This window comes from Mus caroli, chromosome 4, assembly GCF_900094665.2.
Source record: "Mus caroli chromosome 4, CAROLI_EIJ_v1.1, whole genome shotgun sequence".
Taxonomy (NCBI): Eukaryota; Metazoa; Chordata; class Mammalia; order Rodentia; family Muridae; genus Mus; species Mus caroli.
The window spans coordinates 113,128,564-113,154,358 of NC_034573.1; the positions used below are offsets into that span (position 1 = coordinate 113,128,564).

Here is a 25,795-nt window from a genome sequence, read left to right on the forward strand (position 1 = left end):
GGAAGAGTAGCAAGTGCTCTTTTCTCTGTGTGGCCCTGGCTATCCTGGAACTCACTCTGAAGATGAGAACTCAGATGTGCCTGCCTCTGCCTCTCTAGTGCTGAGATTAAAGGTGTGCACCATCAACCAGTGCAAATGCTCTTAACACATCTCTAGCCCCAAATATTTATTTTTAATTATAAGGATGTGTAGCATGTGGGTATGTGCATGTGTATACTGGTATCTACGGAGGCCAGAAGATTCCCTGGAGCTGGAGTTACAGGGGGTTGTAGATCACCATTGGTGCTGGGAACTGAAAAGGTTTTCTGCGAGGGCAGCAAGTACTCTTAACTGCCGAGCCAACTCTCCAGTCCCAAGCTCACAGCTTTAATCTGTACATTTGGCCTTATGCAGCTTAGGCATTTACAGCTTGCCAAATTCTGGAATTGGAGGGCCATGTGGCCTGAGGAGTGAGAACATAGATCAGAGTTGGGACGCTTTCTTGAGTTCCCATTCAGTTGGTATCTGGCTGTTCTAGTCACATCAGGGCCAGCTAAGGTCTAGAGAAGTGGAGCCATCAGACTAGCACAGGAGTTCAAGACTCAACCCCAGAAGAGCCCACCATGGCTTCATACTACGATCTAGTGCACACACCCGCCTCTCCACCTATAAAACAAAGGGAACAGAATAGACTGCCTTCCAGGATTGAGACCAGATATCCAGTGGGCTTAACTTCACCTGACTTGTCTTCCCCAATAATTAGGTAGTGTTCTCCTTCATGAGTCTGGAAACTAGCAAGAGGGCCTCAGAGCAGCCAGTCCCTCTGCCCTTGTCCACTTCGGACTATAACAAGAGGGTGTATGGCAAACAGGCAATGATGGCTCCTGAAATGTACAAACTGCAAGACACCTGTCTAGGTAACCAGCAGGCAACATGCATCATCTGGCCACAAAACACATGTGAGAAGGGGAGGCCCAGTCTGGATCACCCATCTCCAGTATAACCCACCCTGAATCAGCTCTTTATGGTGCCGCCTGGCGAGCTGGTCTATCAGAATCAAGTTCTCCCCACGCTTCGGCTTTGCCTGCCCATTTGTTTGCATCCTCTACAGTGGTCTCAAGGTTACCAGGGTAAAAGTCTGGCTTGTGACGTCCCATCATCTAACAGAAACTTCAGCACACCGCTTGGGAAGTTTGCCCATCCCAAGGTACTTTCAACACACTTTTTTTTCCTTCCCCGAGACAGGGTATCTCCGTGTAGCCTGGCTGTCCTGGAACTCTGCAGACCAGGCTAGCCTCAAACTCGGAGATCTGCCTGCCTCTGCCTCCCAAGTGCTGGGATTAAAGGTAGACAGGATCCCTTCCCTATATATCTGTGTGAAAACATCCCACTTCTCTGGTGCTTAGTTAAAACTAACAAGGTAAGATAAAGAAAAAAAAGTAGTAAGTTCTATGATTTTTTTTCCATCAAGAAAACTCTTGTTCAATGATGTTTTTAAGTACTACAACATTTTTATACCTTAGTGGTAACATTTAAATATAAAGTAGTGGTTCAGAATAAAGCCAAGAATTACAAAACATTGTTACTGCAAGCAATTTTAATACAAAAGTGTGTCTTGTTTTTAAACAGTTCATTGGTAGAGCTTCAGTTTCTGCCTCAATTAAAACCAATTGAGATAATCACACAGCAACATGGTCAGAGCTGACAAGGAACAGCAGCTAAAAAACAGGAGCCCCAGACAGCCCCTCTGTGCTCACTTGGTCAGCTGACTTTATTACACACAAAAAAGACGGAAGCAAACGGGACTGGTGAACAGGTGTGCTGGTGAACTCCGTTAAAGGATGAGCAAGTATTTTAGGTCCACATTTCAAACTGGGCTTATGGAATTCATTCCTCAGTTTATGGGAGGCTGATCGACCATTTAAATAAATAGGAAAAAAAAAAAGCAGATCAACAAATCTGCAATTCACAGTGCCACCAAGGAGTCCCCCTCACCAGGGGCCTGGGGCCTGGTGAGCACAGGAGTCACTGAGGGCTGGGTTGGACAGTTAGTTACAGATCAGTTTAAAACCCCAATGTTCTGAAGTTTCCTTTACCCCTGAATCCTAGCAGCTATGCGCCCTTTAACACCCAGTATTGAGACATTATTTTAAGACAGTATTGCAATGAACTCTTTGCTATATCATGTGCAAAAGCTATCTAGATGAGGTTCTGTCTCTTCAGCTAAAATTACACAACAGTAAAACAATGGAAATGCAATCTTAAGTGTCCGTTCCTTAATTCTCGCTGAGGTGTCTGTGATTTAGAAAGAAGAGTTCCTTAAACATTTCGGAATTCTTATTTTTTTTTAATATAATTTACCTTGCTGATATAGCAAGTCAAGTTTATAAAGAAGATGCATTTAGGAATAATCCTAAAAGATAAAGCAGGTTTATAACCCTGCACCACATGAAACCCTATTTAGAGGCTTTTTTTTTTAATACACATTTGCGTCTTGACCTTTTGTTTTCCTCAAATATTTCATCTCTGGGCCCTATCTGTTACAGGGTTACCAGGAAGCAAATTTTATCTACATAAATATTCACATGAAAATAGTAACTTACAAAAAGGAAAAAAAAATAAGGCAGCTTCATAACACAATTATTCTTTTACAATTTTAACAATATAACTTCTCCCGTTCAGAATAAATATACACCCAATGTATGGAGCAGGATTCAAAGTGGATAGTGGTGTGGGGCGCTTGTACAGTGTTATCGCTTGGGACCTGGAGTCCTGGGGGAGGCAGTGGTGGTCTTCTTAGACATGGTTGGGATTTTGGACGGTTTGGTGAGCCCTCGTCTGGAGCTGCCCTGGCCCCCCGCAGCACTGCTCTCTGAAGTGTCTGAGCAAGCCGACTGCGTCTCTAGAAGGTCAAAGTCAGAGGCGTCGCTTCCTCGCCGGCTGCTGGCTCGACTGCCGGCCCGACTGCCAGCCCGACTCCCAGGACGGCTGGCAGACTTCTTAGGGTCTGGAATTGAAGAATCAAGTAGGAGACTTAGTGGAGCAAACACTGAAATGGAAACACAGGTGACCGACCGGGGGCTGGGGCTAATAGCTCTTGATTCGCTGCATGGTCTTGGGGAAATCACAGCCATTCTAGATCCACGCTTCATCATGACAGCAGGAGCTGAGCCGTTTCTGGTTTGTGAGGCTACCTACTCGATCCTGATGAGGGGCAGAAAGCAACTACCCCCAGCAGCTGGACCACCTTTCAAAGCCCTCCATCACCACGGCAGAGGTGGGGGCTGGTGAGGTTACAGTGGGTGTGAGCAGATGGTAACAAAGGTGCAGGTGGGGAGGGACAAGTTTCAGGTTCCCAGGAGGAGTAGCAGTCAGCCAGCTCTTCTTTCCCAGTTCACCAGCAGCCATAAAAGACATGGCAAGTTACTAAAAAGCAGCTTGCTTTAGCTCAGGCTGGCCTTTTCTTCCTTTTACTCAACTGCGATCATTTCTGATTCAGAACAAGGGCTCCATCCAGTACTTAGTGTAGGAGGACAGTTTGTTGTGGTGACAAGAAAAAAAACAATGGCTGCCTAATAAGCGTAAGTGCTCTTCAGCAATGACTCCTGAGAGGCCACGGGTTAGTCCTCCCTCAGTCCATGCATGGTGCTTACTCACCTGCCCGGTTGGCTTTGGCACCTGTGGAGGCTGGGGAAGAGCTGTTGCTGGTGTCACCAGCAAGGGATGTTCGGCTGGAGTGAAAAGCTGGTGTCGGTCGCTTCAGCTTGCTGCCTGATGACGAAATAACCTTCAAATAACAAAAGGTCATATTTAGTTGATATAATCTTTGATAGGGATGTAATTGGATTGTCAATTTAAAAGGCTATTTATAGATAACCATTTGAAAAAGCAAATTAAAAAGTCCAGGAAAACAAAGATGTATTTACAAAATGTCCTATGTAGATCATGGATTTTTTTTTAATTTTTAAAGTATTCTCAAAAAGTTGTTGTTAAGGTCCAATGAAAGTTTCAGAGTGTCTTCTAATGTCTCTTCTCCCCTAGAAATGGTAACCTCCCAATGGCTGTTATCCTGCTGATACACTCCCCTAGGAATGTGAGATCTTCCAGTAGTGAGCTACTTTGGTTACAAATGAATAAAGTGATGCATTATAATAAGAAAAAGCCAAACAACCCTATGTACCCATGTGCTGGGGCAGCAATCTAAAGCAGAGTTGGACACCCACCTGCCACCATTAAGCACACGCAACAACTGTAGTCAAGATCTCTTTGTGAGCCAGCCTGCTTTCTTCCTTAGGAAATGAGGGATGAATCTTGTCTCTCCATTTCTATCATACACCCTTCCTGTTCAGTGAACTGTCTGTGTCTCCTTGCTGCTTGCCTATGGCCAGGGAAGTCTGTCCACTTGTTCTTTACTGAGCCCACACAGTCACTGTTCAATAACCTTCCTCCCCAAACACACGCACAGCTTAGACCCTGAACTTCAGGGGCTATGCTGAGAGGATACTTTTGTCAGAGAAGCCTCATCTCTCAGTACCATTTGAAGCTTTCTGCTTCTGAGTTTCCATTTTTAGGGAGAGTATTTTCCACTGCCTGGCATCTATATCTGCTTATTACATCTGTCCTAAATTAAAGCATCAATTTCATAAAGGGAGGAACTTTCGTGTTCTTGGTGTACCCTCACATCTTAGCACCTAAAGCCATGTGGCAGAGAGAGAGAGGACGCTATACAACTGTGCTGAGTAACAATGCATGGAAGCATGTTTTAACCTGAAGGAGCTGCAGCTCATGCCTGCTGTTACCGGGAGGGACTACATTTCCTATGTGATGTTTTTTAATACCATAGATTTAATGTAGAGAAAGAATATTTTAAAGTCTGACTTAAAATATTACTTAAAACATGGAATATAATTCCAGTTTGTCTTTGAAATCAGTTGGGTAAATTGTTTTCCAGAACCTTTAAGATGCTTATATAGATAGGAGAGGAAAGCAGCCTATCTCATTGTGCAGGTTGAATTTCTTCATGAAGGAAAAGCGAAAGCGACAGGAAGTGATTGGCACTCAAGCAGGAACTCTCCTAGCCACCATGGAGCACCAGTTCCAAGAGCGACGCTGCCCTGAGCACTGTTGCCTGAGTCCACAGCTCTGAGCCTCTGGGCTGGGGCTCTCAGTTAGGGCCTGGCCTGGCCACAGGGCATCAAGGAGTAAAGAACTTGAAATAAAAGATTACATTGTAAAGTAAAACAAAAAGGCCATCTCTCAGAGTCATATGCAATCTGTCCCAGAGGGGAAAAGCAAGGGCAAGCTGAGTCTTGAGCTCTCCAGCAGAAGTGCTAGCAGTGGGACGAGTCTGAAGTTGTGAGTTCGTTCACAGCCATGGCTTCTGGGCCCTTCTTTCTCCATCTGAAGCTTTGCCTGACTATAAGGCAACACTGTGCTTAGAGGTGTGAGAACCCAAGGTTCCCTGCAGGGGCTGGACATGCCAAGAGGGCTGCTGTCTGGCAAGCCTCTCTGCCTGGGTTTTGTTTCAGTTCTTTTCTTTTCCTCTTCTGAGACAGGCTCTCAGTGCACAGCCCACTCGGCCCTGATGCGATGACACACCCGCCGCAGTCTTCCAAGTGCTGCATTATAGTGTGTGCCACCATACCAGCCAGGCTTTGTCTCTCTAACACCGGTCTTCCAAAAGTGTAAGGTATTTTAATGGCTGCATCTGGACATGCTGTTGGTATGTGCTTTCAACTCAAAGTTATAGAAATCCAGGTGTCCAGGCCAAGGAACCAAGAAGGTGGAACTGGAGCCCCAGAGCAGTGGTCACTAGTACGGAAACTGTGCTTGGCTGAAACAGATAGCACCCATGCCTCGAACCAATGTGGCAGCACCAACCACCCTGGGGAGGGGCCTGCAAATCATCCTCTTGTTGTAAACACGTAGAGCACTGGTGAACATGCGCTGTAGGTTTCAAGTGTTTGTAACTCGTCTGTGTAGCCTACAGTTGGAGATTCCAAGAGACCTAAGTACAAGTGACATTAACAAATGAATGGCCAGGAATGGCAGTTATCAATCGTCCTGAGCAAATGTCAGGCTAAAAACTTGTAAAGTTGTTAAACAATCTTGTTTTAGGCATCTCTTATTCATCTCCAATTTTGGTAAATCCGAGTTAGAAACTCCTGAAAACACTTGACCAACTCAATCAATCAGCTGTGTCAGCAAGCACCCCAGAGATGGAAGAGACATTGGGCTCATGTCAGGTTCTTGGCATGAGTGAGGGCCTCTTCGTGACCATGTCTCACTCAGCAAAGCCATACTCTACCTCAGGGCTGAGGAGCTGGAGGTCAGGACAATGGCTGTCCTTGACAGCTTTACTGTTTATCAACCAGGGTTTGTCATAACACCGAGAGAACTGAAGTGGAGTCTGTGAAACAGAGATCCAAAGGGAAGGGCAGGAACAATTGAAGATGGAACAGAATGGGGAGTAAATTGGGAACAGAAAAAAAAAAAAGACACTAAATTTTAAAGAAACAGAAAACAAATAAAATACACCAAGCCCGATGAGCCAGGATGCAGCAGGTAGAAGGGTCTCTTCCACCTGGAGCCCACTGTGCAGCAAGCTCACCTGTCAGCTCAGCTGCACGGACAGTACCTGGGCTTTCCAAACCAGTAACCCTAACTTGGGACGAGCTAAGTCCTCAAACTGGGAATAAGAAGACAGAACTGTTTCAGATATAACTAGCCTGAACAGGCATTTTACAAATCACTTCAAAGGTGTAGAACTGTGCACTCTGGAGGTCTGGGCACAGTTGCTCTGTATGTTTTCATGTTCTTTTTCCTGCTAGTCTTTTCAGAGGCTGCCCATCAATGAATATCTACCAGGATGGGAAAGGACAAGGAAGGACAACATAAAGGAGGTCCGAGCATACCTTGGTCCCGCTGGCTGGGGTGGCTGGAGAAGAAGGCATGGATGTACAGCTGTGGTTACTCTGACTAGCACTTGAGCTGGAGCGGGTGGGAGAAGCTGCCCGGGAAGATGGTTTGGATCTTCGACCCCGTGACCGGAATGGAGTCATCCCCTGAGATGCCCCTTCTGGTAGGATGAATTTCTCTCTAAGTTCTATGTTAGTTCTGCCTCGTGCTAAAAGAGAATGAACAAATGCATGCATGTTGTCAATTATTGAAATGCATCTTAGATGGTCATACAGATGCTTGACCCCATGATAACAGTAAGCTGTACATAGGTGTTATACCACCTATGGATTCTTCAAAACCAGAGGTCATGTCCTGACCCAAAGCCGACACACTGGCTGAGATCCTAGCTTGCTATAACAAGCAAGCCCGTGAACAGAGGACTATCCACTCTGCTGTCATGTTCAGGTTTTGCTGCTATCCCCTGGGGTAAGCAAACTGTAGCTGCTCAAGGAGACACAGATGCAACAGGACGCAAGCCTCTGACCTTAAACTATTTTCTCTCTCATAGACATGTGTACTTCTTGCTGAAAATTTGCAGGATATATGGTAATAATATAGTGGAGAAAAGCACATAGTGAAATCAGACGCTTCCTTTGAGTTCTGTCAGTAACAACTCTAAAGCAAAGGCTTAGGAAGCCAGGACAGTAAGGATGAGGACAGTCTGTCTAAGAAGTCAACATGTAGGGAGAGAGAAAGATCAAGACCATGCACAAAACTGAGTGACATTTGTTAAGTAAAATGCTGAAAGCAGTAGGAAGCCGAAGGAACAGCTTCAGTAGGAGAAAGGGTCGCAGTGGAAGACTCTGGAGCAATGCTGAAGGCCTAGTAAGTGCTGGCTCCTGGCTTTCTGCAGCTATAAGACCAGAATGTAAAATAGAGAGTTTTAGTCAGAGACATCAAGTACAGCCAGAACAAATGTTAATGTAAAAGACACTGCTAACTTAAAAGAAAGACTTCCTGTGGAACAGCTCCTTTGGTTTCTCACTGACAACGCTCTGCAGTAAAGGTGAACCTGCTCATCCAATCCAGACTGCATCACTTTTAGAATACACTAAACACATCCGGCAGAGGGGGCGGGTGCTGCCTGAGAAGCATTTGATGGTTTCCTTCTAAACAAGCTGCCGGAGAAACAGCAGGGGGCATAAGAGGAAACCCTGGAAGTTTGCATCTAGTTGTGGACAGCACTTTTAAAATGTTTTACAGAGGGCTATAGGCAGGTGGTAGCATGAACCAGCCCCTTCACAGGCTAAGGCAGGGAGGGTCTTTCAGCCCCTGAGTTTGAGACTAGCTTGGGCAAAAGAGCAAAATTCTAACTCAACACACACACACACTCTCACTCTCTCTCTAAAGAGGACTATCTGTAATAATGGAGTGATAAGATTATGTCCCTCCCACACTAGAATTGATACAGCATTATCACATGAGATACTATACTTGATTTTCATTGGCATCTCTGTCTCTTTAGACAAGGGAATGGAAGCACCTATATTGACTGGTCAAGCCACAGAAGAGGCGAGGCGGCCTGTCTTCCACCCTAATTCTTCTCTTTTAGGCATTCCTACATCATCTTGTCTCCATTACTCCATGGCATTTGCTGGGTAAAGGTCTACTTCATAAGAGGACCTTTTGCCCCCTGCTGTTTCTCCGGCAGCTCAGAAGGGATTAAAAAAAAATCCTAGGAAAGTTGGCTTGAGAGAGCTGGTTTCATGGGCACGAGGAGCCACTCTTAGGAGCCCCAGAAGCCAGGACTTGGAGCTCACAGGTTAGTTAGTCTTAGCCCAGATAGCAAGCTCCAGGTTCAGTGAGAAGAATGACTAGGGCAGAAATCCCAGCACCAACCTCTGGATTTGACAAGCTTGGACACATGAGCACTTGTCCTCTGTCAAGAGTTACTCACTCTCACTCACAATACTGGCATGCCTTTATTTCTTTGAGCAACTGTGTATATACTTTTTATACAAAGATATCAGTAATATTCCTCCATTTCCCATATGTCCTATGCTAAACTGTAAAGTATAATTTCATCATGTATGTGTCAGTTTACAATTAAATGTTGAACTTCTAATTCGTTTATATTTTTAAAAATACTGTATCTAATGCTATAACAACTTCGAAAATATTTTGTATATATCCTGATTTTCCCTTAGGATAAATTTCTACAAATAGCTTTGACACAGGAGGGAGGGACATTCACTTCAGTGGTGTAATGGCTTGTAAGTTGTCTGTGCTCCTTAGGTAACACTAATTAACTCTGGTTCTATGGGCACACATATGCACACAAATACACTCCCCCCCGTGAGATTCATAAGCCAACTGCTTTTAGATTTACGTGTATGAGTGTCTTGTCTGCATGTATGTGTACATATCAGTGTACCTAATGCCTGGAGGTCGGAAGAGGGTGTGTAATCCCCAAGAAATGCAGTTATGGATGGCTGTGAGTCACCAGGTGGGGTTCTGGGAACTGAATCAGCTGTCCTCTGTAAGAGCAGCTCTCCAGCTCCTTCTTTCTTTGTTTGTTTTTCAAGACAGGGTTTCTATGTAACAGCCCTGGCTCTTATTTTTATTCTATATTGTATGTACATGTGAAGAGTGTGAGAGAGAGAGAGAGTGTGTGTGTGTGTTTGTGTGTGTGTGTGTGTGTGTGTGTGAGAGAGAGAGAGAGGGGTATGGGAGGGAATGTATATGTATATGTATATGTATATGTATATGTATATGTATATGTATATGTATATGTATATGTATATGTATATGTATATGTATATATGTACATGAGTGCAGGTACTCACAGAAGCCAGAGGAGGCAGCTGTAGGTCTCCTGATGTGGGTTCTGGGAACTGAACTTGGTCCTCTGAAAGAGCATCTGCTGCTGACCCAGTCATTTCTCCAGTCCCCAAACCATCTTTTAAATTTCCACAAATGAAGATTCCTAGATTTTTACTATCCCAGAAGTATTAATACCAACTCACTTGTTACTTCCTTTTACATACATACATACATACATACATATTTTTTTTCCAGGAGACTATACAAATGGCAAACCTTTAAAATATACACAGTACATTAGGCACAGGTATATCCATTTTTATAAAGCAGGAACATGAATTAAATTTAATTAATTTACTTATTTTGTGCGTGTGTAAGTCAGTGGACAACTTCGGGAGTTAGTTCTCTTCTTGCACTATGTGGGTGACAGCCATCAGGTTTGGCAGCAAGTAACTTTACACACTGATCGTCTCATCTCACTAGGCCTAGAAGCACTGTTTGTATCCATCTGAAGCATTATGTGCGGTCTCCTTTGGAACAAATGAAGTAAAGAAACAAGAAGAAACAAACAAAACCCTCTGGCAGTACCAGAAAACTATATACACAGCAAACCTACCTAGTGGAATATTATTTTATCTATCTCATCTATTTTTTGATGAAGAGTCTTACTATGTAGACCAGGTTCCAATTCTAGATCTCCGGATTTTGCCTTAAATAGCTGGAATTATAGGCAGATGCTACCAGGCCTAGCAAATAACCTGTCTTCTTGAAGCTCACGTCCCTCCAGCTCACTGGCCTTGAAGCTCACGTCCCTCCAGCTCACTGGCCTTGAAGCTCACGTCCCTCCAGCTCACTGGCCTTGGGTGTCTACTTGTGGCACTGTTCTCATGTGACAAGAAAGTACACTGATGGCAGTTACTGAAGCCGCTGCTGAGTTCTATTTCAGCCAACGAAGAGAAATTGACCACTGAGCCCCAAGAAGGCTCCGTAGAGTCGGGCACCGTGCCTCGCTCTGAAGGACAGAGACGAGGGTTACCAAAGCCCACAGAAAATAGCTACGAGATTGCCCTCCCAAACCTCCTTGGAGCTCCCATTGTTACAGAGTAAATGAAGGTAAGCAGGCAGTATTCTCCCAGCCAGCAGCATACCATATACGTGTGAACAGAGCAGGCAGCAGACAAGCAGGCAACCACGGGCTATAACTGCCACATGCAGCGTCGCTGTTGCTTAGTCTGACTTGATACACCACAAGAAAAATGCGACCATAACAGAGTTGTATAACATTTTTTTTGTTGTTCTTACAGAGAAAAGATTAAAAAGATACATATATTGCTTCTTATTTAAAACAGTGAAAAGGTTTTTAAATTAATGATACTGGTTCATGATATGATTAAATATTAAAATCGACAAAATCCTTTTAGAATTTATTAGAAAAGGTACTGTCAAACCTAAATTTAAAAACTTCTGATGGGGGCTGATGAGACGGCTCAGTGGTTAAGTGCAATGTCTGCTCTTCTGAAGATCCTGAGTTCAAATCCCAGTAACTACATGGTGGCTCACAACCATCTGTAAAGAGATCTGATTCCCTCTTCCAGTGTGTCTGAAGACAGCTACAGTGTACTCACATATAATAAATAAATCTTAAAAACAAAACAAGACAAAAAAACTCCTGATGGGAATTATTATTACTTAATCATGATTCTGGCTTGCTGGAGTAACTGCAGAATGAATTTATAGCTATCCCAGCACTCATGTGAGAACTGTATACCCTTTAGGTCTCTCTAAATCCTTCAGCACAATAAAAAAAAAAAAAACACGTACAGGGTGGTGGTAAGGACCACCTGCTTTAGAGCCCAGCTGGTTCTGACTTCAATCATTGCCTGGCTAATCCTTCAAGTTATTTAAATTTCCATACCTCAAGTTCCTACTCTATAAAATGGAGATAATAGAATCTATACCTCATAAGCTGGATATGGATATGAGATGCAATTGTGCTATTTTTAAAGTGCTTATGTAGAGGTAATTATGTAGACTAGTATTCAAATTCTGTGGATACCATCTCAATAGAAACATTTTATACCCTGTCAGCGTGGGATTGTTGGAAAAGCAGTGGTTTGGTGATTTTAAGCATTCACCAAGGCAGCAGATATCACAGAGCCAAGAGATGTTACAGTTTAAGCAAAGCCATTCTCAAAGGACCAGGGTGTAGGGACGAGGGACAAAGCATAAAAGCCAACCTATGGGAGACTGACTGGAAACTGAAGAGCTGGAATCAGAGCGCTTTATTTTACTCCCAGGATGATGAACTGGAATAAAAAAGATGTAAACACACAGACAGAGACAGAGCAGGAACCAGAGAAACTAGTCAAGGCAGACAAAACAGCTGGGCCTCCTGTGTCCCCGCATGCAGCTCTCCTCACAGGAAAGAGGACTGGTTGTGTCTGGGCAGCTGGGATGCAGCCATTTGTCCCCTGCTGCAGCTGTAGCTACTATCTGCCCAAACTACACTGAGGGTCTTCTGGTGCCTGGAGGTGGTGGCTGACATAAGCCCTTTAGCGTCCCCTACTTAGAACAGTCACTAGTCCTATGCATGGTAGGGACTTAGCCTGCTCTGAGGCTCGACTAAAGAGGAGCTTGGAAGTATACACAAGGCTTTGGTCTAGGTTAGTACCAATGTCACACCCTAAATGTAATGTCACACCAATACATTTTTTTTCTGTTTTGGAGATGGGCTTTCATTCTAGCCTTGAACTTGCTATGAACCTGAGGATGAGTTTGAACTCCTTATCTCCTGCCTCTACCTCCCAAATGTGAGAGCCTAGAGACACCAAAAATTCTTAGTTCTCATTTCTTCATTCTTCCCTGACAGCATCAGCTTCTTCAGATTTTTGTACCTGAGACCCTGACCTAATCCGTGATGGGTGGGATGATATCAGACACCTTAACAAGACAAAAATCAGAAAGACCCTCCTTCAATGCTTCCTGGAAATCGGCATGGACAGATTACATCCTACCATGTCTCCCATGGTAGGTGCTTCCTTACCTCGGCAGGGGTCGTTTTTCACTAGAAACTCGTCCAGGGCCATCCATCCTCCACCAACTCGGACCATCACAGTGCTGCGCAGAATACGGACCAGCCGCAACTGCTGAGAATCTCCAAACTGGAATCAAGGGGAAACTCAGTTAACGAGAACACCTTAATGTACACTTACAACTCCAAACCCCTAGCTAGAAAGCAGACTGTATTCAGGAATGACGTGATAGTGGGAAGAATTGTGAACTTGATTTTATATTTTTACATTGTCATAAAAAGGTTAGCAAATAGAAAAGCAGAAAGACTAAGCTAAGAAGCAATGTTGTAAAATCTTTCTGCTGGGGTAAAGTTAGCTCCCAACGGCCACACTCACTTGGAGTCTTCTGAAGACCCTGCCCAAGTGAGCACTGCAGTGTTATGATGTTTATCTCCTTTTTGTTTTTGTTTTTTCAAGACAGGGTTTCTCTGTGTAGCCCTGGCTGTCCTCGGGCTCAGAAATCCACCTGCCTCTGCCTCCCAAGTGCTGGGATTAAGGGCATGCGGCACCTCTGCCCGGCCATGTTTATCTCCTTAAAGAAGGGGTCACCTTCTGAATACAGTGTGCTAGAGAGTTAAGAGGACCCCAGTGAAGACTAAGTCAAGCGTTAGAGAAACTCGTGCGAAGCATCCTCATTCCGAGCTTCACAAGCTTAGGAAGAATGGATTCTCTTCGTCCGTCCGGTCCTTACAAGCACACCCTAAATGTTCTGACTGTGATGTCACCAAGAGAAAAAGTCAAGCTGAACACACGATTAGATAGAATTAAAGTTTAGTTGAAGAAACAGAAATTTAATCTCTTATCATGATTAGAAACAGTTCAATAATTATTCTGGACCTTAGAACAAATATGATGAGCTTTTTTTTGGTCTCTGTTCCTACTTGCCTATTTCCCAGTTCTACCTTAACAGTTGGAGCTTCCCTTTGTATAAATTGTCCTTCCCCCAAAATGAAGAGGCAACAAAAGAGAAGCATACCAAGATTCCAAAACAAACACCAACCCAAACATTAGAGAAATGGAATTCCTAAGGTTATTTCAGGAGGATGTTGGGGGTGGGGAGGTAAAGAGAAGGACTTAACCTCTTAATTAGGACTTTCAAAGTTATAGGAGAGTCATAACTTTGAAACAGGAAAAAACCCTGCAATTGCAAGAAAGGATGTCTGAGGAGGATATACAACTGCCCTTCTCAGTAGGCACTACGTGCACTGGAAGGTGCTTTCTCTCCCCTTCCCAATGACTTCAAAAATTAAATAGTCTCACACCATTGTCTTACACAGCATTTAAATGTGAACACAGAGTGGCCAGACTGACACACAGTGGAGCAGTGTCAACCCTTCTCCCAGCTGCATGGAGAGAGACTTTTTGAGAAGGAAGCCAGTCCCTGCCTTGGAGGGAGAAAACAGGTTGTGGGGATGAGTGATGTGCCACAGGTGACCTGGGTTTTCTCTGGATAGGTAAGGAACACAAAGGCTGCGACCTGCATGCTTCCCAGGGTCAAGAAGGAAAGGCTACTTTTTTCTTAGAACGCTACACCCTACAGCTTGTTATCCACTGATCTCATGGCTGTTTTCCTTAATATCGCCCCAAAGCTGTCTGAAGGATTCTAAATTGTTTGTGTTGAGCTGCAGAAATCCACGGTGGCACTTCAGGTAGCGAGACTTAGCTGAGAGGCTGTGGGGAGCAGAGTGTTCACAGCCACCGCTTCTTCCTCTCACAGGAACTGAGGGTCTAAGGACATTAGCTGTATGAGTGTGACCTGTGACCGCCCCCAGGCCTCCAATACTACATATACAAAATGGACTTCATAATTCTACTCACAGTATTAGAATGATTCATCAAATCCTCCCCATGTCAATGGAGCAGTGGAGGAGGAAGTTAGTGCCCCATTAAAGGGACCCCAGTAGGTACAGTCATCAGGAGGGAGGAGACATGCTGGGCACTTGACTACAGTCATCACTGACTAGTCTCGTAGTATTGAGAGCAGACTCTATGGATGGGTAGTGCAAATGCTCGATCACTAAGATACACTATTAACCCTTTTATTTTCAAAGATTCAGACAGGGACTTGTTAAGTTTCCAGAGGTGGCTTCAAACTTGCCTCCCAAGTAGCTAGGAGCATAGGTCTGAGGGAGGTATCATGTATAGCTTGTGATGGTTTACTTAAAGCCAACTTGACTGTTCTCAGCTTTACATTTTTCTAGCCTTTGTTCTTCCCACTGGCCCAGAATATTACTGTAGTTAGTAATTATTGGAGTAGCTAAAATTTAACATTGATTGAGGACTTCAAATTAACTCTTAGTGTTTCTAACTTCCTGATAGACAGATTGATTTTACTCATGCAAATTCCTTTCACATTTGAGAGACAGCACCCAAGAACCCTCAAGAGATCTCAAAGGTTAGAGTTGCCAAGTGGAGTCTAGACTTCCCTCTAATTGAAGCGCATCTCATTTTGACTGGCTGACTATAATCTTAAAATGTTAGGCAGAAGTCAATTATGCTTTCTGTACATCTCAGACCTCTTTATAAATACCTGTATCTATTAAGTTAGTTCTTAGATATTAAGGTTATTTAGGGTTTCTGACTCAAGTATATTACAACATTTCTATTAACTATTAAAAGACTGGTAATGAAACAGAACCGTGCCAATGGTATCTTGACCCTGAATACAGAAGTGTAAGACTGTGTCTTCACAGGTGAAATGGGCTGATGTCAGAGCCTCAATTTTCCCTGAGTCATAACAGTTATAACTCAGTACAGTTATAGCTCATTGCCTTTAGGTAGCCCAATTTGGAATGGAAAATTTCATTGTTGGCTTTTTAAAAATACAAAGCTGTATCTTTTTGCTGTTAAGATAGCTTTGTAATAAAGTCTGCTAGTAGTTTCTCCACTTGGCAAGACAACCCGAAGTGACCCAGGCATGCTTCCAGTTGTGTCCTTTCCCCAAAGCAAAGAACAGGCAACACCAGCTATAAAGACCACATCCACCAAGAAGGACATTGCAAGGCACACTGTACCTGATTGCCGAGGAAGAACTATAGACAGTAAGAGTAAAGGATGCAGGGAAAAAAGAGAACATTTTTGTCAAATTAAAACTAAAAAAACAGCAATTTCATCACATTACCAATCTAAGTACACACAGACCACATTTTTCCTGGGCATCTGCCCAGGACAATGATCTTACAAAGCCTGAAAACGGCCATCTAAATATTCTTTGCCAACCAGAGTTTTTTTTTTCCCTTAAAATTTCAGGGTCCCTTGACAAGCTGATGCATATAGTTTAGGAGTCCTGGTTTATGTCTCTACTACATCCCTGACTCTAGTCCTAAGAGGTGCTAGAATTTAAGAATAGTTTTCTGTTACTTCTCTGGTTATACCCAACAAGTCTTTCCAGGGAAGATCACTGAGCCCAGCTCTCCAGGGCATGTAGGTTCCAGTTGTAGCCTAACTCAGCATAGCAACACTAGCTATGTGTTGGGGGCTTTCACACATAGTCTTCTATAAGCATGGGAGCCATTTAGGCTCACAATGACCAGTTCTTGTGGATAAACCATCACTCTTTTTTTTTTTTTTTAAAGATTTATTTATTTATTATATGTAAGTACACTGTAGCTGTCTTCAGACACTCCAGAAGAGAGCGCTAGATCTCGTTACGGATGGTTGTGAGCCACCATGTGGTTGCTGGGATTTGAACTCTNGACCTTCGGAAGAGCAGTCGGGTGCTCTTACCCACTGAGCCATCTCACCAGCCCCCCACTCTTTTTTTTTAAATGGAAAAAAATTAAAACAGAACAAAAAGCCCCCAAAACAACAACAACAAAAAAGAAAATGTATATGTGCACAAACACACCCGAGGACAATTTTGGGGTGCGTGTTTCCTCTTTAGGACTTGAACTCAGGTTGTCAGGCTTGGCAGCAAGCACCTTTATATGCTGAACCATTCCCAGCACCCTGATCCCTACTTTTTAAAAATATCTGAGACATTTTTGTGATATGGCCTTGGTTAGCTGCGACTCACTATGTAGAGTTGGTCTTGAACTTGCAATGGTCCTTCTGCCTTTGCCTCCCAAGTTCTGGGATTATAGGAAGAATCTCAGACTCTGCTTCACAAGTCCTTCAATAAAACTGTTTCTAAAGGCACCTAAGGACTTTGCTCAGCAGTGAGACGAGGGCTATGAAATATTTTCTACCATGTCAACTATAAGCTACAGTCTACCTGGGTTATGGTAGCTTTTCAGATGGAACTACACAGGGCATGAAACTTGACACCTAGGGATGAAGGTCTGGGTTCTGGGCCCCTGGAGGCAGCAGGAAGGAACAGGCGGCATGAGCTGCTCTACTGTGTGTCTGGATGACCCTGGAGGCAATGACCTCCACAAATGGTTGGCTTTTCTCTTCCTTACCCGGTATTTATTCTCTCCAATCTGTTCCACTTGGAATCTTTTTGCACACTTGCACTGAGCCACTTGTCTTGTGACCTGTTGGTTGATAAAGCAAGAGTGTAAGAGCAGAGAAGAGCTTTTTGTTTTAAAATGTAGAAAAGCTACTCATTGTATTTTAAACCCTTTGCCTTTTTCTTTCGGAAACAGGTTCCCATTCTCAGGCCCTGGCTGTCTTGTACTTGCAATGTAAACTAGCCTAATCCCCAACTCAGAGAGAGATGCCTACCTTTGTCCCCCAGTTTCTGGATTTTTTTTTTTTTTTTTTGGTTTTTCAAGACAGGTTTCTCTGTATAGCCCTGGCTTCCTGAAACTCATTCTGTAGACCAGGCTGGCCTCGAACTCAGAAATCCCCCTGCCTCTGCCTCCCAAGTGCTGAAATTAAAGGCATGTGCCTGGTTCATTTTAGGCTTTTAATACATGCATTTACCTCTTATTTGAAATAGCTATAACCCTACTTGAGATAAGAGATACTGAGAAAAAAAATAGCAGATGAAAAAAAAAAAACTTCACCATTGCTTCAAAATTCTTTAGAGCAAAGTGCTAATATGGATCTATCAAAACAAATTATGAACTGAGCAAAATATCTACCTAGAAGCCTGAAATTCCCAAGCGATCAATCTCTTTCCATATTTATGTGGTTCCAGGGGTTGAATTCAGGTCATCAGGCTTGCATGGCAAATACTTTCACCCACTGAGCCACCTCAACAGCCTCATGAGAATTCACCCCTTTATGCTGCATCTGAAGTCCCTCCATGGATTGCACAGTACCGCAAACCTAAGTATGAGAGTTGGACCCATGCTCTAGACCAAGCTAGAACTCAGTAGTCAAAGGCCCCCTAGAGCTTGCTGAAACAGCATCCGAAGGCTAACTTGAAACATTAACTCTAAGTGATTGCTTCTCAAGGTGATTCACATGTCCACATTCAGGACGGTATAAAGCTAAGGTCAAAATACTCTAAATTCTCCATACCTCATCTTCAATCTTATCTGCATCAGTTGTTGGTCGATAGGCATCCTTGTTGGGATGTAAGGCAGCCACAAATTCATAGTAGTCAATGTAGCCATCCCCATCTCTGTCAAAAATGTCAGCCACAGCTGTCATCTCTAACTTGGTGGTTGGGAACTCTGGGGAAAAGAAAACATGATTTGAAACATTGAAATACATGTGAGGAGTATACTACAAAGTGTGGAGTAGACTCAAGGAAAGGCCATCCAGAGACTGCCCCACCTGAGGATCCATCCCATATACAGTTACCAAACCCAGACACTATTGTGGATGCCAAGAAGTGCATGCTGACAGGAGTCTGATATAGCTGTTTCTTGAGAGGCAAATACAGAGGAGGATGCTTATAGCCAACCACTGGACTGAGCATAGGGTCCCAAATGGAGGGGTCAGAGAAAGGACTGAAGGAGCTGAAGGGGTTTGCAACCCCATAGGAAAAACAACATCAACCATCCAGACCCCCACCCCCAGAGCTCCCAGGGACTAAATCACCAACCATGGAGTACACATGGAGGGACCCATGGCTCCAGTCACATATGTAGCAGAGGATGGCCTTGTCGGGCATCAATGGGAGGAGGGGCCCTTGGTCCCAATACATGTGGCTGGTTGGAAATTATACACAATACCCAAAGAAAAAGAACTATACCTTGATTTTTCTTCTCCTAAAAAACAACACATATCTACTCTGGAAAACTCAGGAGAAAATACATTTTAAATATACAAATTGTTGGCTCAGTGGGTAAGACTACCAGCTGCAGTTGTAGAGGACCCAGGTTCAATTCCCACCAGTGTTGGTTCACAATCATCTACAACTCCAGATCCTGGGGACCGGATGCCCTCTTCTGACTTCCAAGGTTATTCAAGCATATAAACACATAGGCAACAACCAAACAACCAACCAAACAAAAATCCCTCATACATAAAATATAGTGAATAAATCTAATTTTAAAAAAAGATACAAATCATTTTTAAAAATGTACCGCCCAAGCATTAGTCAAGTTTTTAATATTTTACCAATAGACCCCTGACCTTTTTCTTTTTTTGAGTCAAGGTCTCATACAGCTCAGGCTGGCTAAGGATGACCCTCAAGTTCTGATCTCCTGCTACTACTCCCCAAGCACTGCGATTACAGATTTATACAAGCATAACCAGTATACGAGGATCAAATCCAGGGTTTCAGAGCTCTATCTCTAGAACCTCCCCATTTCCCCTGCTGCTATTTTAAAAATAAAAAAATCAGACTTCAGAGACAGTAAAAATATAATCAATATTATTACCATCTATAAAATTATCACTCGTCTTAAGATTTATTTATGCCAGCACTGTTGGATGTTTAGAATGTCGTTGCTCTGGAACAGCATCCTGTCCTGCCGACTTTACAGTCATGTTTGAAATCTTTTTATTCCTAGCAAAATGAGATTCTTCCATCCATGAAAACAGCAGACTACATTCATCAGGGAGCGTCTCCAGTCTTACCTCAGAGACTACTTTGCCAGAATGTTATAACTTCTACCAAGTATGAGGAATCCAGGTGTGACCTTTGTATCGAATAAAAATGTACTTACTAGATGCTAAAATGCCATCGATAAACTCCTGACGTGTTATCTTCCCATCCTGGTCCTTGTCAATACGCCGGAAGAAATCCATGACTCGAGATTTTTTATGATTCATCCAACGCATATACTTTTTCCTCCAGACATCAAAGTCAAAGTTGGCAAATTCCTTCAACTAGAAGGAAGTCAGAGGTACAGGTAAACCCTGCTGTTTTGGACCCAAAGCATATCTAACTTCTCAGTCATTCAGTAAAGCCATGCAGGCCTTCTGGGGAGTGGGGGGCACCAACAATGCTATCTACATGTTGTCTCATTGTGGAAGCACATTTGCCTCCTTCACTTAAAGCCATGGTTGTTTAAACAAGCTGCGATGTAACAGAGGAGCAAGAAAGACAGTAACTGAACACAGTTCTGGAAGATAAGACGCACTCAGAACAAGAACAGGGAAAGCCAGTCTTGCTTTCTCTTTGGACTTTTCCAAGGAACATCTACTTAGATGTAAGGGATGGATTCTATCTCAAAGGGAAGGTCTCAGCACCCTCTCTTATGCTGTATGGGAAGGCACTGTAAATACACACAGGACCCATATCAAGAGGCTCATGTTTCCCATCATCTCCTGAGATCTTAAGGATTGAGATGGAAAGCATTAAGAATAAACCCCACATCCAAGCATGTTTCTTTGGAATTTCACCAGAGGGAGCAAATGCTCACCCAACATCTGTATTAAATAGCTGACTGGTAGAAAGCAGGCATGTACAAAGGGGGTTTTAGCTACTTGAACCATGTTAGTAATTCACATTTAGAATGACTTAATGGCTCAACATTTCCCCCTTTGGTTTTTCAAACTTCAAAGTTGGAAGGAATTGGGGGAGGGGGGAAGAGAAGGCAGCAAGAACCAATGTGCTTAAAATGCAACTGACCTACGGAAGTAACAACAAAAACACAGAACACTCACTTCCGGGCATAGCTGCTTTGATATGCACAAATAAAAGAATATACAAGATATTAATTAGATGCTTGTGTTAGGAAGGAGGAAGTGCAGTACCATATATCTTAAATAATGATACTTCACAACAGTCTTGCTTTTCATGATTTATTGGAGACTAATAAAGAAAGAATATAAAGTTGATTTTTGTTGGGTGTGATTGCACACACCTTTTAATCCCAGCTCTTGGGAGGCAGAAGCAGGTGGAGATCTCTATGAGTTCAAGGCCAGACTGGTCTACAGAGGGAGTTCCAGGACAGCTAGGGTTCTGCTACACAGAAAAACTCTCTCACAATAAATAAATAAATAAATAAATAAATAAATTTTAAAAAAAAAGATTTTTCTTTAATAATTGTGATATACCTATTTATTTTATCTATGTATCGCTTGATGACAGAATCACTAACAACCTTTTCTTTCTATCGCTTGATGACAGAATCACTAACAACCTTTTCTTTCTTTCTTTCTTTCTTTCTTTCTTTCTTTCTTTCTTTCTTTCTTCCTTCCTTCCTTCCTTCCTCCCCCCTCTCTCTCTTTCTCTCTTTCTTTCTCTCTTTCTTTCTCTCTTTCTTTCTCTCTTTCTTTCTCTCTTTCTTTCTTTCTTTCTTTCTTTCTTTCTTTCTTTCTTTCTTTCTTTCTTTCTTTCTTTCTTTCTTTCTTTCTTTCAGATAGCCCTGGGTGTCCTCTGTAGACCAAGCTGGCCTCAGACTCAGAGATCCTCCTGTCTCTGCCTCCTGAGTACTGGGATTCAAGTGTGTGCCTCCATCACCTGGCTTCCCTTTTATATAATTAGCAACCTCCTGAAGCTTTGTATCTGAAACTCAATCACAGCAAGCTGTTGAGGAAAAGCAGACCATCCCCACCACCCCCACCCTGGACTGTCTGGTTTATGGTTTCATACAACCAGATGTTACGGCCTCCTTTGTTTGTTTTCTTCAGATATCTATCTTTTCTTATTCAGGGGCTTGAAGGAAGGAATATGAATGAGTGAAGGACTAGTTTTACTTCTGAAGTAGATAAAGGTGTATGGCTCATACTAAGAGGGCTTTAAAGACTATGTTTTGATTAAAAACAAATCAAAGCTACATGAAGGTCACTTGGTGGGGCATTACCTCCTCCAGTCTGTCCAAGGCATCATTCAGCTTCCGCTGACGCTCCAGGGCTAACAGCCACACCTGCTGCCACCGGGCAGAGAGCTGGTTGATTCGTGGGTTTTTTGCTTCAGACTGTGAGAGGATTGGCATGGGGGGAGGTGTGGGTTGATTCAAGGACTTTCCTAAATGGAAAAATAATCACAAGATTAGAAATGCTGGCTTTGTCACTGCATAAGGAAATGGCTGTATGCTCAAGGCTATCCTTGACTGTACACTGAGTTTGAGGCTGGCCTATGACATGAGATACTGTCTTAAAATCAAGAAAGCTATATATATGACCTAGATTCTCACACTGTCTCCATTTGGTAACTGAAGAGGCAGGAGTGGCAACACTAGCACAGAGGCACACAAACTCCAACATTGCTGCCTCCCTGTGTACCCAGCTCCCACACATATCTGGCCACCTCAGCCTTAGTGAATGAACACACAGCAACACAAACCCAGCAGTGGACTCCCCAAGGAATTATCTTACAACTAGACCAGCGCAACGCAGATACAATGGAAAGGCCATTGCTGAATAACAGAACAGGCGTCACCAGCTTGTAGCTCCATATTAACTACCCCAATACATAAATACATCAAGCATTGTTAGAAAAGTAAGGTTTCAAAATGTGAGATTGTGGCTCAGAGTCAGTGTGATTTGGGAAACCCAAACACAATTCTTATGATGGTACTTTGTGAATTTCCATCTGCAATTAGCAGGAAGGAAGCAACCTAGAATAGTGGGGCTGGAAACATACTGCTACCACTGCGGGATTTCTCGATGAAAGGTGCATGGGTGGGTTCTACATTCTTCCTCTTATATGTCTTGGTGACCCTGTCCACGTCAGGTTGTTTGCGTGTCATCTCCTCCATAAATGACTGTAAAATATAAAAATTAGGAAAGAAAATTTAGAATTTTCTTCATCTAAAATAGAAAGTTCTTACTAACAAAGGCCAAACCCATGGCAAACTGGCCAAGTGAGAGACTGCTCTGTGTAATTTCTCACCCCTTTAAAGTGGGTTGTGAGTATAACTCAGTGGTAGGGCATTTGCTGAATACATGCAAAGCCCCGGATTCAAACGGCCCACATACAGAAAGAAAAAAAGAGAGGTGACAGAAAAAGAACTCAAGAATTGGGAAGGACAGCTCCGGTAGAGGGTAGAGTCAGGACAGAACAGGGAAGCCTGTGGACCAGGACTCTTCATTCACTGAATAGAGGGTCCAATCAAAGTGTCAGCACGAAGTGAGGCTGGAGGGGCAGGCAGGAGAGGCCTGTGTCCAGCTAAGGGATCAGGATCGTACTGGTGAGAGCAATGGGGGCGAGTGAAGGCCTTTGATACATGAAAGAGACATGAAGCACCATTTGTGAGAGGAATCACTCTTCCTCGAGTGTGAAAGCAGTGGCAGGAGATGGGCTAGGAATTCTCTCATTTAATTTTCTGTTGCTGTGATAAAATGATGTCAGGCCAATAGGCTTTTGGATCCAGCAAAGGTCAGGCTGCTAGTGACCTGCCAGTGAAGCTGTGAATGGCTATTTCCTGGGTTATACTTCACCGCTTTTTTTTTTTTTCCCCCCGAGACAGGGTTTCTCTGTATAGCCCTGGCTGTCTTGAAACCCACTCTGTAGACCAGGCTGGCCTTGAACTTAGAAATTTGCCTGCCTCTGCTTTACACTTCACTTTCTAAGACTTTGAACTGTTTCAGCTAATGGCTTCAGAACTACAATGCAAAGAACTGAACTGTGATTTCTGCATGATGAAACTTGAAGATGCTGCCCCATGCCTTGATTCCTAACTCATGAGAACTGATACGCAGAGCTGCTGGAAGCTGCTACCTCTGCAGTAATAATACAGCAATTCTGTAGTAAGGATAAAGGGGATCCCCGGGTGAAGGGCATGTGGTCCAGGACACACAGGACACAGAGAAGCAGGTACCTGATGCTCGGTGATAAGAGCTTTAACTCTGTCTATGTTCTGAGGGATGGGCTCCTGATCCCGCTGGATTAGGGTGGTCTCAGCCCACTGGATCCATGCCAGAAGTTCTTCCAGGAGCTCAGCATTAGCCACCAATTCTGACAGAGCAGTTTCCAGGCGCTGTTGGTGCTGCTTTGCCCACGTCAGGACCTTGGGGAGAAAGACACCATGATGTCTTTCAGAAAAGCACATCTTTTTGCTTGTTTGTTTCAAAGCCCCTGTTCTATCTGATCACATAACTTTACTCAGAGAAGAGACCAACTTAAGCAGCCACAAGATTCCTCTCTGACTTCAGCTGACCAAGCTCAAGAACAAGAAGCCATTTCTACCAAAAGTAAAGCCAGCACATTAAACATAAACTTCTCACGAAGGAAGGAATTAGAACACAAGATGTCTGCAGAAGTAACTAACTAGCCCCTCACTACACTAGTATTCCACTGGCCATCGCTTCAGCCTTCGCTGAAACGCAATCGATCGCTTACAGTGAATGAAAGACCCTTTCTCTGATGGACTGGGCGTACTGGGCTGGTGGAGACTCACCTCTTCGAATCGAGCTCGGATGATGGTGATCCAGTGCTTGATGGTCGTGATGCAGTCGGGATGGCAGACAGCCAGGATGACCTCTCCCATCGCCACTGCTGTGTTCACATCTACCCGCTTCTCTTCTACCTTCTTCATGAATTCCTAAACAAACAAGAGCCAAAAACAAAAACTAGAGAAATCTACCTATCAGAACCATTAGTTTATATTAAAAGTGAAAATGTTTCATCATCGTCATCTTCTTCTTTTAAAAAAAAAATGAAGGTTTCTTTATTATTATATCTAAGTACACTGTAGCTATCTTCAGACACCCAGAAGGGGGCATCAGATCTCATTATGGATTGTTGTGAGCCACCATATGGTTGCTGGGATTTGAACTCAGGACCTTTGGAAGAGCAGTCAGTACTCTTAACCGCTGAGCCATCTCTCCAGCCCCATCTTCTTCTTCTGATGTGTCAACACAGACCTTGAAAAAGCCTGAATCTAGGTGTTGCTGGCATGATCTGTCAAGGCCTATAGGACACAGGAAGCTAAGAATGAAGACAAAAAGATTAGGGACACCGGTGTGGCTCTATTCCTTCTGCTCCTGTTTCTATTTTCAGTTTCTCCCTCTCTTATTCATATTTATTTCCATCTTAGTAAAACATCTATTTTATGTGTATGGATATTTTGCCTGTACGCATGTGTGCGATACTGGAAGAGGCCAGAGAGGGTGCTGGCTCTCCTGGAATGAAGTTACAGACAGCTGTGAGCCACCACATGGGTGCTGGCAACTGAATGTCTGCAAGCAGCATGTGCTCCTAACTGCTCAGCCGTCACACCAGTCCTCTTATTCCTGTATTTTAAAGCATATTTGTTTTGGAAAAATATGATGACAGTCATAAAACACTGTATTTTGAAATTCCCCCCTCAACAAAATGCAACGATAAAACTAAGATTAAAGTAACTGGCTAGGTAACAGGAAACATTTCCTCACTTCCATAAGAGTTGGAGAAACCTCTAGATGCCATGTTATAGTCTGCAGTGTGCTGAGTGGTTTTAGGAGATCAGACAAGGACTAAAGGCCAGTAACAAATAAAGGCATGCGTAGGTGAGAAGTAAAATGGATTTGAGTATGATAACATACACTTACAATCTGAGAATTGTGATAGTGTGTTCAAGGGACTGCCTTGGGAGTTCAAGGGAACCTGTCTCAAAATCTAGCCAACCAACAAACAAAAATCAGAAAGGGAAATGTTGTACATTTTCTTTTAGAAGCTATGTTCATTAAGTTCTTTAAGGACTCTACTTGTTTAAAGCCAACCAGAGGGGCCAGCGAGAGGACTCAGTGAGAGAGGACTCAGTGAGCGAGGACTCAGTGAGAGAGGACTCAGTGAGAGAGGACTCAGTGAG

The 25,795-nt window shown here is 43.4% G+C and overlaps 1 protein-coding gene across 4 annotated transcripts in view; it reads right to left on the bottom strand.

Annotated features, from left to right (window-relative positions):
* Positions 1-1,558: 1,558 nt before the first annotated feature.
* Positions 1,559-25,795, bottom strand: part of Macf1 (microtubule actin crosslinking factor 1) — a 338,558-nt gene continuing 314,321 nt past the window's right edge. For 3 of the 4 annotated variants that reach the window (XM_029476567.1, XM_029476565.1, XM_029476563.1), the window contains 14 exons: positions 24,404-24,547; positions 23,825-24,013; positions 22,648-22,768; positions 21,866-22,029; positions 19,781-19,943; positions 18,183-18,337; positions 17,174-17,248; positions 15,788-15,805; positions 12,746-12,863; positions 11,940-12,008; positions 6,894-7,105; positions 6,287-6,388; positions 3,637-3,766; positions 1,559-2,986 (listed from right to left, as the gene is read on the bottom strand). In XM_029476567.1, coding sequence (XP_029332427.1) covers positions 2,730-2,986; positions 3,637-3,766; positions 6,287-6,388; positions 6,894-7,105; positions 11,940-12,008; positions 12,746-12,863; positions 15,788-15,805; positions 17,174-17,248; positions 18,183-18,337; positions 19,781-19,943; positions 21,866-22,029; positions 22,648-22,768; positions 23,825-24,013; positions 24,404-24,547 — 1,917 coding nt within the window. In that variant the 3' untranslated portion in view covers positions 1,559-2,729. The remainder of the gene's footprint in view (positions 2,987-3,636; positions 3,767-6,286; positions 6,389-6,893; positions 7,106-11,939; positions 12,009-12,745; positions 12,864-15,787; positions 15,806-17,173; positions 17,249-18,182; positions 18,338-19,780; positions 19,944-21,865; positions 22,030-22,647; positions 22,769-23,824; positions 24,014-24,403; positions 24,548-25,795) is intronic. The other variant, XM_029476566.1, reaches the window with a different exon arrangement.